The 17,700-nt window shown below is 36.6% G+C and overlaps 1 protein-coding gene across 1 annotated transcript in view; it reads left to right on the top strand.

The window, feature by feature from the left end:
• LOC107085073 (protocadherin-15-like) overlaps positions 1-17,700 on the top strand; it is a 298,610-nt gene that overhangs the window by 134,363 nt on the left and 146,547 nt on the right. Inside the window, exons 11-12 of the mRNA XM_015375218.1 lie at positions 5,935-6,047; positions 12,122-12,328. Coding sequence (XP_015230704.1) covers positions 5,935-6,047; positions 12,122-12,328 — 320 coding nt within the window. The remainder of the gene's footprint in view (positions 1-5,934; positions 6,048-12,121; positions 12,329-17,700) is intronic.

Raw genomic sequence — 17,700 nt, 5'->3', positions numbered from 1 at the left:
GATCATCACACAGCTGCATTACTTGAAAGAGACGACTGTCTGTCCTATTTTGAAGATTGTTGAGGATCTTTGAACCTCTGGACCAGGTTATATTAGGAAAACAGTAAGTTTCATAAAAGAATGGAACTTTGCAGACAATCTGATTAAATTAACAAACACACACATACAGCCCCATACATGCATGCATGCATACATACATACATACATACATACATACATACATACATACATACATACATACATACATACATACATACATACATACATACATNTACATACATACATACATACATACATACATACATACATACATACATACATACATACATACATACATACATACATACATACATACAGTACATGCAAATCAGAACATAACATACATACATACATTTGTGTGTGTTTGCTATTTCTCTAACATTTAAGGTAGTACAATGTAACGAAAGCATGGTACGCGATAATAGAGGTGAATTTGTCTTATCATTTCACTTTTAATGTTTTTTTTTGCCTTAGATGCACAGCAAACAATGACCCATTATAACAAGCTGTCTTTGAAGTTACTGGACAAAATTTAAGATCAGATTGTTCTATCTTCTACAGCTTTGCTTTTGAAAATGTCGCATTTAGAGAATGCTATTTTTGGTTATGACACGACCATTTAACAATCTTTTTAGTCCAAGTAATGTCACACCTGCACAAACTCTCTATAGTCTGTTATTATAACAAGGCCTACTTTGTGGCCACATTAACCAAAACATGAGTGTTTTGCTCAAAACAGGTGCAAAACATCTATTTGCAAACTTGTTAGCAGCTTTGAGCTTGCTAAAATTTTCAATTTTTTTAACTTTTTTTTGTCTAACTGCAAACCTACAATAAATTTAAGTTTGTCTGACAAACATGAACTGTCCTGGTTGTAGTTATCTGACATATGCTTTATTTGAACATTTTGCTAACATTTTGTGGCAGAGATAAGAAAGATTCAAAAGAATCTGACCGTGCAAGTCTATCAGTCACGGGAAGGGAGCAAAGATGTCACTAAAAGATACACATTGCAGCAAATTAAATGAAATTCTGGTCAGCCTGAATAATTAACAGTTTATTAGCAAAAAAGCAAAACAAATGTTATAACTTATCCAGGTTGTTCAAAGAGTTAGATAGAGATGGCTGTGTGTAGTAACTATCTTATGTACTGTAATGGTTGGTTTCTATTTTTAATTTTTTTGTACTCGTAAAACTTTTACATTTTAGATCCAACAGACACATAGACCAAAACAGAAAGGGAAATGACTAAAAGGAAAGGAAGAGAGGTGAGGAAAATGGCTTAAATGATGATAATTTCCTAAGAATAAAGGAGATAAAAAGGGATAAAAGGAATATAAGATAACATCCAATGAGCCTGCTCCTTCAGCTCCAGAGAGAGACATTGAAAAAGAATAACACAACAAAAAGTTTTGCAGGTATAAAGTGGTCAGTATTACTTTGAATTTGAGGAAGCTTCTTTCTGAAAACACTCCGTTATATAACAATTGACATGTCTTTTTGTTTTGTTTTTTTGCTTAAAGCCAAACTTTTAGTAGACATCTGGAGATTTACAATCTCTAATGGGGAACAAATTAGCAGCACCATCTTCTAATTTGGTTGAAGACAGGTATTTTTGAAATGATACATTTCCAGGGCCATGGTGAAACATAAAATATTTAAGGTGAGAAATCAAGAAAGAGATTTAGGTAAGGCGTGATAAGTTTGGCTGTGGACAGGAGAGGAAGCACTTGTTCCGAAACTTAAATTAAATTCAATGTGGTCACTTCATTGGCTCTGCCAAGACTTCCATCTATCTGATCATCCTGCTGCTTGAAGCTTGTGCTCTTGTTAAATCCTGATGATGCATTTCTTATTTTGTTTGGCTAGTGCATCCTCTAGTTTCTTCCCGTATGCCTCTCTGCTCTTTCTAATCTTGTCTTATTTTAGTTGTTTTGTATCCTCCCCGACACTTCCCTGTTTTCCCTGCTTCAGCTTGCATTGTTCTTTCATTTTATTTAGTGGTTCCTTCAAATCACTGGTGGTAGAGAGTTTGTTATTGGGAAAACATTGCACTTTTTGTAGTAGAAAAGGTATTATTTTCCACATAGAAGATTGAATATTCAGCCACATACTCAGGTATGGCATCAATGAGTTATGGCATTTTGTTGGAATAGTGCAATCCATTCTGTAGCCTCAAAGCTATTCATTAGGGCTTCTTCAGCTTTCTGTCACAATTTTAATAGTTGTTTTTATAACAGGTTGCCGATGAAGAGAGTCGTATGAATTCTTGACATTTGCTTAAAACAAAATGTATGTTTTCTTTCCTCCTGTTGAGCAGCTGCTTCAGAGCTGACACTTCACAGTAGCATGTGTTGGATTGCAATCTCTTTTTTTATTCCTGCTTGTGTCGATCATCTTTGAAACGTCTGCCTGCTCATACGATCAGAAAATTGGGAAAGGAAATATTGAAGGATATCAACCTACTTTCTCATCTCAGTGAAATACATAATACCTTAGTCCCAATAATTGGACTGGGTTCCTGTTAGTGCTAAGAGGTAATCTATTTTATTTGCCAAACATCTCACATTGCCCATTATGAATGATAGAGGAAGAGTTTTGAATGTCCTTCTTCTCTCTCTCCTCTTTACTCCTGTTTTACTTATATGACCTGAGATCAGTGCTTTAGGAGAAAATGAAACAATGATGCAGACCTAAATGCCATAAAAATGAGTTGCATTACAGTTTGCAGCAGTAAAATAAATGTCTTCTCAGTATTAGGCATGGGTTCAACAAGCTCATGCCTCTTAAACTGTATTATTTTACCCTCGTCAGTGCTCCATCCACACGTGTCACATTCTGTTTTTAGGGAAACAAGTACTTGGGAGGGACAAAAAAATTAAGCTTGTGATAAATCACAATTGCAGTAATCATAATAATGACATACTTAACATAAACTGTGTAGAGCACATTATTAGACGTAAGCATGGCAAAAAATATTTGTCCAAAAAAAAGATTGACCTCTCTCCATTGCACTCCACCCCCCACCCCACTCCCTGTATTAGCTCGGTAAGAAATTAATTAATGAAAAAGCTATACTACAGGTGGTACTTTAACAGAGTCATTACTGATTAATCAAAAACAGCTTGGTAATAGGAATGTTGAAAAAAAAATCACAATTAGGTTTTGTCAAAGTTAATGGGGAAATGCATATTAATACCACGTCTTTATGTTTTTTGGAAATGCATATACTTCTGTGCTTAAACTACACTGCAGTTTGACCATTACCTTGTTTAAGCTGTTTCTATCTATTTTCTATCTATTTTCTTAAAAATTCAGAATTCAGCTCCTCTTTGTCACACCTCCTGTCCAACTCTTCTTGGAGTACTCAAAGTGAGGAGGAGAAACAAAAACGACATTTGGATTTTTTGTTAATGTTAAAAAAAACATGATTTTAAATGCAGTATTTCACAACCTAAGCAACACTTGAATGAAAAAACATGAATAAGGATTCCCCATTCAGCCTTCAAAAAGAAAACGATGTAGAGATTTAATATTAGATATAAATTCTGGCTTACATCATGAACTGCCCTGTGCAGTAACAAGTAATATGCAGCATGTTAAGATAATTGTTTGAAGGATGACTGTAAATTTGAGTCCTTTTTGGAGCAGCCAGGTCAGCATCATTGGTATGATAATTTTTCTCAATTTTTTCACTCATCAAACTCCAACAGCCACATGAATGCAAGCATTTTTGGATTTCTATTGACACTATTTCTTTTAAACAAATTGGCTACAAGCTATGAACTGAAATTGTAAAAAGTGCATTATTGAATTCCATCTGACTTCCCCGACTTCACCTACTACAACTTTTACAACTACTTACTGAATCGGCAATCTTACTGTTCAGGAAAACACTGGAGGCTACTAAAAGTTTAGATGCCTACAGCCATTTTGTGTTTACTAGTAAACCTAGTACATCTTTACAAGTAAAGATTGACAGCCTACTAAGCTTATAATACATTGTGGGAAACCCTGCATGTCTGTTTATAGATTAACATTTTGATTTTCAAAATAAGCAGAATATCAACATAGTTTTGCACACATTTATACTATAGCAAGTATTTCCAAAGAAAATGTCCTTCTGCCAAAGGATGCTGAATGCTTTAAGTAAAGGTGTTTAAAAAAGATATTTTTTTTTCAACTGTGCAGACCATTGTAGCGCTGTTATTGTATTACATTTATCTCCTGCCAAATGAATTTGGGGATTTTTCTGTTTTGTTTCATGGGTAAAATGAAAAAGGCAATTTTTTTTTTTTTTTTTAAGGAAAAGTCCAGTCAGTAAGGACTGATCAATGGATCATTATCTATACCTAAAACTAATATGTTTGCAGTAATTTAACAAATTTAGCATTAATCAGTAAAAATAATACAAATAATACTTTTTGCCGTGATCACTGAGTCTAGGAACGGCCATTTTTGCCCAAATATAGTAGCACCTCACTCCTGACATCTTCCGGCAGTGACGTCATGGTGCGGTTTACAAGCAAAATCAATGGGAACTATTACACACACATCTGTAATCAACAACAATTTTTCTTTAGATTCCGAGAGGACTTCACCAGCAAAATTCACAAGAACTATAGTTAAAATGACAATGACCTTGTGCAGGGCAGTTTGACGTTGCAATACTCGGGCAAAATTGAAAAAAAAGAGTTATTTTACCTTTACGATTTATTATCCACCACGGGTTCGTCGTTGGATTGTCAATTTGAAGAGGGACAATTTGCCATTGAACTTCTGGCCAGAGAAAAAACATGTCATATCTAGCCAATATTTCGAACAAGACTGGGAATGGGACTTGCTCAACAGCCAATACCGCACCGTGACGTCACAAACTGGTAGGTGGCAGTAGTGTTCTTTGAAGAACATGGATGCCTCCAATAAAGCACATTCAAATGAGAATTACTTTTAATAAAAAAAAACCTTATCATTTATCAAACAGTATGTTATAATTTTATATTTAAAGTAGTTTAGGGATTTTGAATTCTTAATATGACCGGACTTTTCCTTTAGATTATTCATCATGGTCTGTTTTTACATTTTGCAAGGCTGGTCCCTTACCAGGCTGTGTTTAAGTTCCAATGTATTATAATGCAAGATAAATTCTGTTCTGTTTGCAGACTAACACTTGGAGCCTTATGTTTTAAGAGTTAATCCAGTTTTTTTGCTTTAAAAATCTGCATTCAACTTTGTCTTTTAATTATATATTCTTAAGTTGTTTAAAATGTATAAATATGAAAAGAAAAAATGACAGTTGTATAAAATGTGCATTTCTGTATCTGTGTGTACTCAACCTGATCATCTGTACAGTAGATAATGTACCTTGTACACATAACTTTCAAACCAAGGCAGTTAGAATAATTTCATACACTATAGTGTACTACTTTTGCCAGAAGTCTATAAACCTCTGACTTCACGTTAAATGTTTAGCTTTACATTTTGTTCTACATGTGTTTCGTCAGAGAGAAGGAAAACACCACAAATCTGAGAAAAAAAGAAAAAAAAAAAACACATCAATGTTTGCTAAAAAAAGAAGTATCATATTTTTGGAGATGCACAGGAGGCACATAATTATGCACATGTGGCCAAGTTGCCTCTCTCCTTATGAGAACTTGATTTCCCCACAGAACAATGCAGCATTTTAAGCACCATTTATGAATGTGAGCTGTGAGGGCTCATCCGTTCCCTTCGAACGCTAAGATGAGAAAACCAGGAGTATTAGTCATGCCTCCCAATCCTTTTTTCACAGTCTACCATGACACACCAAACATTCATATATTTTCTTTAACTCTCTCTCCTTCTCACTCAGTGATGTTTTCCTATGTGCTGATTTTTATTTGCTCTTTTCTTTAGGCAAACCAACGTCCTATGCAGAATATTTCAGCTTAAACAAAACCACAGCAGAACTCATGCTGCTTAAACCCATTGACAGGGAGCTCTACCGCAGGTTTGATCTGGTTATCAAGGTAAGAAAAACCTGAAAATTCACACAATGCATTTTTTTTTATCCTTTCCAAGACAGAGTATTCTTGACTTTACCAGACAGATATTGATGCCTAGTAATACCAAAAATTACTGAAGCTTTTGATTGAAAAGCTTATATAAGTACAATTTCCCAATTAGATAATATATTTGATAAAAAAGGGAATCTGTCATGAAAAATAGGGAAGATGTATTTGGATAGGACATTTATTGTGAACACTTCTAGGGGCGTAATCATTAAAGATTCCAGAATATTTTTTCAAATTTCACTTAGTGGGCAGGAGTCAGAATATGCTTTATTGCCAAGTAGTGTTTTACATGTAAAATGAATTTGTTGTGGTGATTGGGTGCTACACAAAGACAAGGGAACATGAGGCTTAGGCATAAATTCAGCTTAAATACTCTTACCCTGCTCCAGCCTACTGGCACAGCTCCACACCCCCGCCTCAGCCAATCATCATTCCAGCCTTTTTATTGTCATTACACTGTCACAAGTACAGAGCAACGAAATGAACCCTCTGCATATAAGCCATCCCCTTTCGGAACAGACTCAAGGCTCTACATTTAAACCTTTAAAGCCGAGGATGCTATTACTTTCCAACTGAACTCCAATCCTCCTACACCACTTCAATAACTTCAAACCACTGACCCGTCTATGGCTACCCTCACTTGACTACCCTCGTGGGAGTAAAGAAATATTTAACCTATATCTACGGTACCTGCTCATGCAGATCTACAGTACTACATTAAGCACCAATGTCTTCTGCTGGGGTCTAAACGCCAAAGAGATACAATATATATTGTTTTATGTCCCTAAAACTTTCTTATCACTGTTTTTCCAATGTATGAGTCTCTCCAAGTAGGAATACAGTTGACTTAAATAGATACAGGAGTAAAACACCTTTTAAAAAAAGCAAGATGTTTATGAAGAGCACCACATAAGTCATTGAAATAGCTACAACAGTATTGTATTAACTGGACCGAATATGGAGACTGAATGCTTCAGCCAACATAAATCATGGCCAAGTTAGTGTCATGACTCAGAACAGAAGGACCCTGTAATTCAAGGCGGGAGAGACAGTGGGATAACTCAAAGCGTTTATTAAAAACAGAGGTGGGCTATTGATCCGCGGTAGCAGCGGCTAGGGAAGGGCACCTCCCATCACTGGAAACTCTGGTTGGGGAAAAACAAGTTTGCGACCATTATTATCTGACGGAGGATGATTAACCATGTGAGTCACTAAACTGGTTTAATACTTCAGCCCATCATCAGAGAACAAGGTAGGATCCAACCGAAGGGCTGCCAAAAAGATATGGCAGGCGCCGCCCAGAGTGTTCCAGATGCTGCATCCCCAGAGAACATGCAGGAGTCAGTGCCCGGGCAGGGAAACAGAACAGGAAGGCTTGGAGGTCCAGTAGTCAGTAGCCTGGTCAGGGATACCAATCAGAAAAGGAACAGGCTGGTCCAGAGTTCCAGGAGTCCACAGACAGTTCAGGCAGAACTTTCAGACGGGAACAGACACGCTCAGTGGATGAGAGGCAGGTCAGGATCATCAAATCAGAAAAACAAAGGAACACTAAAAACTCTCTCTCCCCTGGCCCCTGAGAACAAGCTCTAGAACAAGAGTAATAATCTCCCCCCGATGGCTGGGACTGAGCCATATAAATAGGAGATGGAGCAGGTGGATTAGATGAGCAGTAAAGAGCAACTGGGCAGATTTGGACAGGTGAATCAGTGAGGCCAGCCATCAGTGCCAACATCATGACAGTTGGTGGCCATGACAGTTAGTGGTCAGTGGTTTTGAAAGTGCAATGAATGAAAGCCACTAACCTTCTCAGAAGCTGAGATCTTGCACTGGCTCTGATGATTGATCCCAGATGCTTGATGTATGATTGAGATCAATCAATGACTGATCCAAATCTTGACTGCTCTAGACAGGGCTAAAGTTAGTGGGTGAGTTGTCCAGGGGTCATGCACAAAGAAGCAGTCCACAAAGCAGAAGATTTTAAATTTGGTTCCAAAAGTTTCTCTCAATTTAGACATGATAATCGGTTGGTAAATCAATTATGCACAGGCTATTTGAGAATGTGTTGCTCGTGTTTATGCACAAAACTATATAACACGCATATGAATGTGAATTTAAAACCAATAGTTTTATTTCGCATAAGCAAAAAGTAAAGAAAGACAGGAGAATCACAATAGCGCTGCAATAACGAACATATAACAGCACCTCAGAAATTTTTCCAGATGTATATCATACATAATTTTAGAAATCATAATAGTAATCGTTGTAGTGGCAGCTAATACGTATTTAACCTTATACATATAATGGTCTCATACTAGCTATATAATTTGAAACACAGATCAGCAAAAGCTGAGTAGAGAGGGACAGTGCTATGGCTGCCCAGTAAAAAAAAGTTAAAAAAGTATTAACTTCTGAATCAGTTCTGCTCTGTTTGTACTTATGAGAGCAGACATTTCTGATAAGAACAAAACAGCAACAAAAAAACAACGAGCTGGGCTGTGTGCATGTTAGATGCTTTCAAAGCCTGTGCTGGATTATGTGTTGTGCCGAATGACAGTTTGCCATATTTTTTTTTTTCTTAAAGGACACAGACATTTGATTGAACATATATACTCAAATAGTGCAAAGATTCACTGTATATCCAATAATTACACTTCATAGACAGAACACCCTCATTGCCAGCCTGAAATTAAGAAAAATGACCTAATGTTCATGTTGTGGTTTCCATTGAAAGCATTTTACTGCGTTTTGTTTTCCAAAGTGTGACTTAAGGCAACAAAACATTTTTTGCCCTAGGTCACACCTAAATGCTAGGATTGTTTGTCATATAATTTGAGCATACATCAGTCTATAAACATGACTCCCAGAGAAGCAGTGGGTTAACTGTTTTCCCACAAATAATTTCGGAGGGCAAATTATACTTATAAAAGCTTTATTAGTATATAGTTCAAATTTACACCATTCTACATATTTGTCTTTGCTCCCTGCATATATTTTTAATACGTAATAGGTATATTCGATATATTCTTATTTGTTCCTGATGTTTAAAAAGCTTTCTAAAGCCAAAAGACCGTAGCATAGAATTGTAAACATTAAAAAGTTGTCCAGCGGTGCCAGCTATTTCAAGTGTGTGTGTGTGTGTGGGCGGGTGTGTGTGTGTGTGTGTGTGTGTGTGTGTGTGTGTGGGGGGGGGGGGGGGGGGGGCTTGTTTAAATGTTCTAAACAAATAACAGTTATCTTGTGGGCATTAAGCCCAGGGTGAAGTGAAATTACTCCTGCTGAATAATGTCAGAAGGGTTATCTTGTGTAGGCATAAATTGTAGAATGATGTCGTTAAACAGCAAATGGTGCTTACGCCTTTGCTGTAAACCACTGTATCCATGCAGACATGGAAATTAATTGACTAGATCTGGATCATAAAAGTTATTTTCTGAAATGAGCAATTTTCAACATTTAGGTTCCTAGCTATTAAGTCATCTTGTTTTTGTTGCTGTTTTAGTAAAAGGGATTATGAAAACTGTTCCACTGATAGAAGGTGAGAAGGGAAGGCTTGATATCAAACATAGTTTGTTGGAATTGGTCTGATCATATTTATCATATAAATTTTCCTTACATCAGTAAAAAAATCAGCAAAGTAATTCTTCCGACAGAGAGCATTGTTGCCATTAGAAAGGATATTGAATTGTGTTGTATTGTAACTATATAAGAGGACTAAGAACGAGGGATCCAAGACCATTTCTCAGGTTCATAATCCTCCCAGTTGACAAGATAATGAAAGCCCCTTCCTCAGGGATGTAAAATGTAAATCCTTTATTGTCCCAAAAAGGGGAAATTCACTTTCTGCATTTTAACCCATCCCCTAGGGGAGCAATGGGCTGCCATTGTGTGGCGCCCTGGGAGCAGTGTAGGATTAAGGGTCTTGCTCAGAGAACCAGAGTGCAGACTCTTGGATTGAACCGGGTGCTTGCAACCTTCTCAGAGCACACCCTTAACATTAAATAAATTAAAACATCGAATGAAAACTGCTTATATTTAATTTGGCTTATTTCCGGGTATCTCTGTATAATATTGATTTTTTTTTTATAATCTGAAACATTTTAATACATCCATAAACTAACACTTTGTTAATTTTAATCATATTTATTTATTTTTCGCTGTGTTCTTTTGCCTATTGCTGCCTTGAAGATTGAATTCCTTTTTATCATCAGCATTCCAGTAGAAGTGTCAATGTTTTGCATTGCTGAGTAGTATTTAAAAATTTCATAATTCCCTCCTACTCAACTAAAGGCCTAGTTCCAGGTCAGGAAAAATGCCAAAACATGATGCTTCTAAACCATCATGCAGTGTATGTATAGTTGAGCTCTCAGAGGGGAGTCCAAATGTTTGTTGTTGTTTTTTTTTTTTTGCTTTTGCTGCTTTTTTGTTCTTTTTTTATTAGCTGGACTAGAATTTTTCATTAAACAAAAAATGTAGTCTTGTCATCCTATTCCAAGGTTCAGACAGATGAAGGCTACAGCACTGTATGATAGCTGTATTCACTTTGCCCTACTGTACGTTAGATATAAGTCTTTGAAATTCTTTTTGTACCCCACTACTCGCTTGTTTTTTTGGCAAGGAGATCCCGCAGATTCTTTTGGAGCTCTCTGCAGAACACTTTGTGACTTTTGATGCGAACGTGACTATTACATGTCAGGTAAAAGCCCCCCAAAAAAGGCTAAATTACAAAAAAATGTATTTTTAATGGCAACATGCTTGTTCTGACTCTTATTTAACATAACAAATGTGATGATTTATTCTGAACGCAGTCACATTCTCAATTATAAAATACTGTGCACACAGACACATCCACATTATTTTTGCTGCTCCTAAAATATTTAAATTTGTTTCTCAGTTGTATTGTACAAAGTATTGTTCCATTTAAATGTGTAAAAGGCTTTTACATCACAAAAGCCATCATTTGAACCAGCATGTGTGCAATATTTATATGCACTGTATACAATCACAATTATTTTCTATTTTCTACTAACAGCATGGCATTTCCCCTCTAAGGTTAGATTGTGAAAATGTTTTAAGAAAGGTTTAATCTAAACATATGATGCAACATTGCAAGTTTTAATTTTTATTTTTATTTTATTTTAGATATATAGGTATTTAAGTTTTGAGTGCCTCTTTGTAAGGATTCATGCAAGAATGTAAATTCAGACAGAAAGATAAATGATGTTCTGATTTTTTTTGGATGGTGAGCTTTGCCTTTTTAGACTGGTTCTAGGAATACAAATTGGACCAACAAAATCCCAAAAGACAATATTTCCTGATTTATGTATTGGCAGTAACTGTGTCAGATATTATTTATAATGACAAAACAAGGTAAATGTTTTATCATCCATAAGTAGAAAGAATCTATAATTAGTGCTGTTCTTTAGGGCATAGGACTTTGAATCCTGAGTTTGTGAGTTCGATCCCCCACGCCCACAGACTGCCACTCTGGCTCCCTGAGCAAGACCCTTAGCCACACGCTGCTCCCCGGGCGCCGCACAATGGCAGCCCACTGCTCCCCAAGGGGATGGGTTAAATGCAGAGCAGACATGGGCAATGTGGAGTCAACAAGTCATCTCCATGTCATGTATTGGTTCTACCCAGCCAATTAACCAGGTGAGTCCAATCTGCACAGGTTAATTGACGGTGAAGATTGGACTCACCTGCTTCAGTGGCTGGGTAGAACAAATACATGACATGGAGATGACTTGTTGACTCCACATTGCCCATGTCTGATGCAGAGAATTAATTTCGTTGCTCTGTACTTGTGACAGTGGAATGACAATATAGTTGAATTCTATTCTTCATTTGTTTGCTAAAGACTGAGAAGTTTTTCTGTAATTCCTCATTTATAACTCATCTTGTATTGCATAAGCCGTATCCTAGGTCAGTTACTTCTTACCTCTAAATAAAGTTGTGCTGTAAAATTGCAACAATGGTTTGTACTGCTGCATTTGTATTTGCGACAAAACATTTTTCTCTGCCTTCTCTGCTAGGCTGAGCAGGACAACGGTCATCCCCTGCCAGCGTTTGCCAATCTTCAAATCGAAGTTCTGGATGAAAACAACCAGGCACCCTATTTCTTGGAGTCTGGTTATCATGGATACATCAGCGAGGCATCACCAATAGGGACCACTGTTTCTACCAATGTCAGCCTATCAAATCCCCTCACTATAATAGCGTTGGATAATGACGTAGAGGAGGTAAGCTCAGATGTAGCCCATGCTATATATATTTTATTATCTTTACTTTTATCACTTTTTGACAAACTTATAGTGTTATACCAATCCATTTTATGTAGTGTTGCATACTGTATGTGTTTTCACCCATTAACCTTTCTTTCATTTCATCTTGATGTAGTAGTTGATGAGTTAGTTTTCTGAATGGGTTCTAATTTATTAAATGTTTCAACTCTTAAAAGGAACATTTTTGTCTGAGGAGTTACAGATAAACGCAGTCTTAACGGTAGTACATTTTCCATTGTGGCTCAACCAGGTAATTGTGACAGGGAGAGGTAAGGATATTCACATCCTAGATAGTGTGTGGGGCAAAAAGTATTCAACTATTCACCCTACTTAAATAAACAGAGATCGATAAATTTCACTAAGTCGGCACTTAATCATATCTTTGCAAAAAGAGAACAGTTCATCATACATCCCTTATGGTACAGTATTTAGCCCCTTTCAGCCCTGGACAGGGTTAGTTCCCCATTACTTACAACAATGGAAGGTAGTCAGAGTCAAAACAAATTACAGATACTTTGGTTAACAGTAACATGTTATGAAAAAACCCTGAGAAACATTCTGGCTTGTTTTTGGAAGAAGCTACTGTATGTCTGGTCTACAAACACCATCAGTGAAAAATTTTATAGTGAGTAAATAGGATAAATTAATATATGAAATAAGAGAAATCTAAATTTGTTCAGACACCAATAGAAATGAACAACAGTTTGAGAGATGAGTAAAGAAAGCTATTTTTGTTAATAGAAACAGTCCATCTTTAAAAAGTGGTGAAGGCCTTAGGGTCCCGCTGTCTCCCTCTTACGAAGCTATTATTGCGAGTATGACTCAGCCCTCTGGGAACTATAAGCAGTTATTAGAGTGCTAACAATCAGTTATCAGGCTCTTGGCCCTTGTTTGGATGTGAGCAACCATTTTTGACTGTCACCATCAACTTGTTGATCCACTATGCAAACTTACATGGCTGAGTTTATCTGTAACTACTCAGTCTAAAGAAATTCCTCTAAGAGGTGAAACATTTTGATAGATTAGAACCCATTCAGAAAGCTAACTGGAAGAGAGCAAACCTTAATAAAGAAGAACCCATTTAGAAGACCTTGTTAACTTCTTTGAATTTCTTTGTTATGTTCCAAAACAAACAGAATTATGATTTTATGTGATAGACCATACAATCTGAATAAAAAAGACTAGACTCTTGTGGTATTAAGGATATGTAAACACGTTATGGTTCATAATACATAAAAGGTGGTGTAGTATTTTTTTTTTAATAGTAACTCATACAGTTTGTTTTTTATGCTTTTATTGTAGCTGAAACCTGGTCAGATGCCTGTAGGTATTTTTCTGGGTGGTGTGTGGACCTCTGTCCTTCTATAAGCAAATTCTCTGAATCTTCAATATGCATCATTAACAAGGGCTCCAGCTTCAACACCAAACACCTAAAATATAAAAAATAAAATGTAAATGTGTATCTGCTATTATAGCAGCTTTAATATTAAAGTTGAATGATTCACATTAATAAGAATACAGTGGCTGATCTTTCTTAGAGATGGAGCCACCATAAGATTCAAACCTAACAATTATATGTCCTAATATTCTCAAATGGAACAGATAAAAAACTAAAACTTTTTATGTTAGGTAACAAAGATCAACAGCTAATTCCAGCTCACAAGTCATTATAGTATAATAAGGTGATCTAAACCGGCAGATGCCATGGGACATCCTCACCATTTTAACTCTTTGTGCTTTAGGTTTCAAACCAATCATGCATCAATTAATACCTCCAAAAGGAAATATTTGCACCATTTTTAAACTGCTGAAGTGATGAGGTAAAGGTAATTTAGTATAATAGTTTTAAATATTTCATAAATTTTCGTTACCCAGATGCAGAGTGAAGAAAAATTAACCATTTTGAGATTTTTCAACTCAGACATCAAACTGCAAATGTCAATTGCCAGTCTTCTTTAAGATTCTGAGTGACTTCAGTCCTACACACCTGAATAAAAGGCAGGATTACCTTCTCCTGCAACCCCAGAGAACAATCCTGTGAATATGGTGTTCTTCATGCTTGGGTGATGGTTGTTGTTATTCAAAAATATGCATGGTGGAATCCTGCCCAAAACTCAAATTTGGCTTAGCAGAGTTTAACTAATTTTTGGGGACATTTCATCCAGGCCTGGAAATTTTACTTAGGAACAAACACTTCTGTCTTTCAGCTGCATTGTTATTAAACATAAAGGATACCAGAGATTGTTTTTCACATATAGAATACAACCAGTCATCAAAACAATAAAAATAAATAAATAAAAAAGCAGGTAGCCTCTTCACATTTAATGACTGCCTCTTCCAAGCTTTGTCTATACAATAACTCAGAATAAATTGTTAGTTTGCACATGTTGCTCGAAAACAAGATTGGTTGTCTTCATTCAAGCAGCATTTATTAATCCTTACAAGTGACAGCAGATATATTTTTTTGCCAATGTTTCTGTTCTGGTCAAACAAACAATTGAACTAACTACTTAGCATTCAAATGAACAGCTGAGAGATATTTGCATGCAACTTCACCAAAACAAGTTACAGACAGTTTGGAACAAGTATAGGGATGTTGAATAACCTTAAATCTATAGGAGTCTGGCTACTTTTAAAACAACATCTCACACTGGAAAACAGCTTCGCAGTAAGATAAGCCTTGAGGTTGAGCCTTGTCAAGCTAGTGTGCAGTTTGAGTGAATAGTTTTTGCAATATAGATAAAAAAAACAAGCTCACATTCAGGTTTTAACATGGAGAACAAGGAATAGATGGGAAAATAAAATTTCCCACCACATACTACAATCATATAAATTATCTAGTATTACATTTTGTTACCCTCTCCTTACTACCTTCTGTGTAAAGAGATCTTTATGATTATTTGTAAATTTCTACAATAACTATGGCTTTAACTGAAACATACACATATAAAATAGTGAGGAAAAATGCAAAAGAAAAAAGCTTTTTTTCATTTTAACCAGAGCTAAATCATATTTGTTGGGATTTCAAAAAGATTTGGTGGTCAAAATGTATTAGATGGTGCAATTTTTTGTTTGTCGGTATAAACACTCAAAAACAAGCATGTGCATTTTTGTTAATTAATTTTATTGACAGTAAACAATACATTATACCTGACAATGTTAAAATATTTATTGAGGTCTCTATGTTTCCGTCACAAAAACTTCATGTTATGGCATTGATCTGTACTCTTGGAGAGTCAATGTAGGTATCTAAAGAAGGTATAAATTAGTAAAGGAAAGAAGTGACCTGCAAACAGATTATCAATAGCACTAGACAAAGCATAAGGTATAGCATAGTTTATAAAGTGTGAAATCCTGCAGTTGAGGTAGATTGGATCTATAGTAAGAATATTAATAATACATTTCTGATTGTTTTATTTGTTTTTAAGCTCTTTTGCTCTTTACTTTGTTTATAACTCAAAACTAAATTATTCTATTGATTAATAGTACATACTAGCAAAAGCGTGAATATACATCAACACATTCACAGCCTTTACCCACACCATAGCGGAATGAGAAGGACTGCCATATTTTGGTGCCCACGTCTGTCCTTTTTTTCTTTCCACTGATTCTCTGCTTTGTGCTTTGCTTGCAGTGTTTGAAGTGCCCTATCTAAAGTGGCTGTGAATCTGACAGTAAAACCATTTGGCTCTTTATATTACCTCGCAGTAATAATTAGGATTTTACAGTGCTGCAATATTGTTATCACTGATGCATCCCCAACAGCTGAGTTTGTTTAAGATATAGCAAAGACATTTTGACAAAAAACAGGCTTTGGTTCATTGCTTTCTAAAGGTCTACCCTCGAGCAGGGATTGTGGTTTAGGGAGGATAATGTGTTTGGGTGGGGATTTAGTTTAAGGCGGGTTGATAAACATTTGGTTATTTTTAATAACCGGATCTCTTCCTCAGCAAGAGGCACCAACAGTGATGATTAGTCCTAATGGCTTTTATGTACTGTCTATCATTTTTATTTATGGCTATAAATGCAAATGTAGGTTCTTCTCTGTTTCTGGCTGTTTGTGTGTGGGTGTGTGTGCGCTTGTGAGTGTTGTTGCTTATTTATGGCTCAATATCCACAGCAGCAACATCGACAAGATTATCAGGCCCCCTACCCTGCTGAGCTAGCCTTATCTGGAATGAGAAGTGCTCTCTCGTCCTTTCTCCCTAACACAGACCCCACCCCCCACCCAACCCTCCACACACACACACAGACCAGAGATGGCTATTTGCTAGAGCAGGCCCTAGATGAAAAATGCCTCTTCATCACTGGGTGGTTTGTATTTGTAGACATCAATGGGCATTTACAATTTGTTGTTTCAACAGAACTTTTCTTTATATTCTGAATTTTCTTACTCACTTTATTACTTTACACATATTTAAGGTTCCTGCAGGTCTTTTTGATTTGGTTGGGAAGTATAGGAAACATTCATTGTAGTGTGAAGCCTAAAGCACTGACCCCAGTCTGTAGGGCTCATATTATTAGTTTTCCTTTAATCTAGGTGAAGTGTAATACTTAAAGTAACTTGGTACTAGTTAGTAAGACAGAGCTCACTTTGACCTTGTGCCAAAATTACATTACACCCTAAATAATCTAGAATATTATGAATATTCCTTTAACTTCTCTTGGGCATTCATCCATCCATTTTCTGACACACTTATCCCTGCTGGGGTCGTGAGGGGTGCTGGTGCCTATCTCCAACTGTCAATGGGCGAGAGGGGACAGGCCGGCAGTCTATCGCAGGGCCACACAGAGATAAACAGGACAAACAACCATTCACACACACACACACATGTTGTGTCACAATATCCTTGTGGGGACTTTCCATTGACTTCCATTCATTTCCCACTAATTTATATGGCCTAACCGTGACCCTTGCCCTAACCCTAACCATTACCGACACATACCTATCCCTAAACCTAACCTAAACTCAATTCACACCTTAGTCCTAAACCTAACCCCCACCCCAAGAAGAGAAACTTTCCTTATGGGGACCAGATGTTGGTCCCCACAAGTACCTATGAGTCCCCAAAATGTAGCATATTCCTAGGAAATTGTCCCCACCAGGTATTAAAGACATGGCCACACGCACACACACCCACACACACGCACACACACTCAAATCTAAGGTGAATTTAGAGAAGCCAGTGGACCTAATAGTCATGCATTTGGAATGTGGGAGGAAGCCGGAGTACCCGGAGAGAACACATGCATGCCCAGGGAGACCATGCAAACTCCACGCAAAAACACTCTGGGCCGGAAATCAAACCCAGAACCTTCTTGCTGAAAGG

The sequence above is a fragment of the Cyprinodon variegatus genome, unplaced genomic scaffold, assembly GCF_000732505.1.
Source record: "Cyprinodon variegatus isolate N-32 unplaced genomic scaffold, C_variegatus-1.0 Scaffold115, whole genome shotgun sequence".
Lineage (NCBI taxonomy): Eukaryota > Metazoa > Chordata > Actinopteri > Cyprinodontiformes > Cyprinodontidae > Cyprinodon > Cyprinodon variegatus.
Note: the sequence above shows the minus strand (reverse complement) of the source record. Positions and strands in the feature narration are given on the sequence as shown.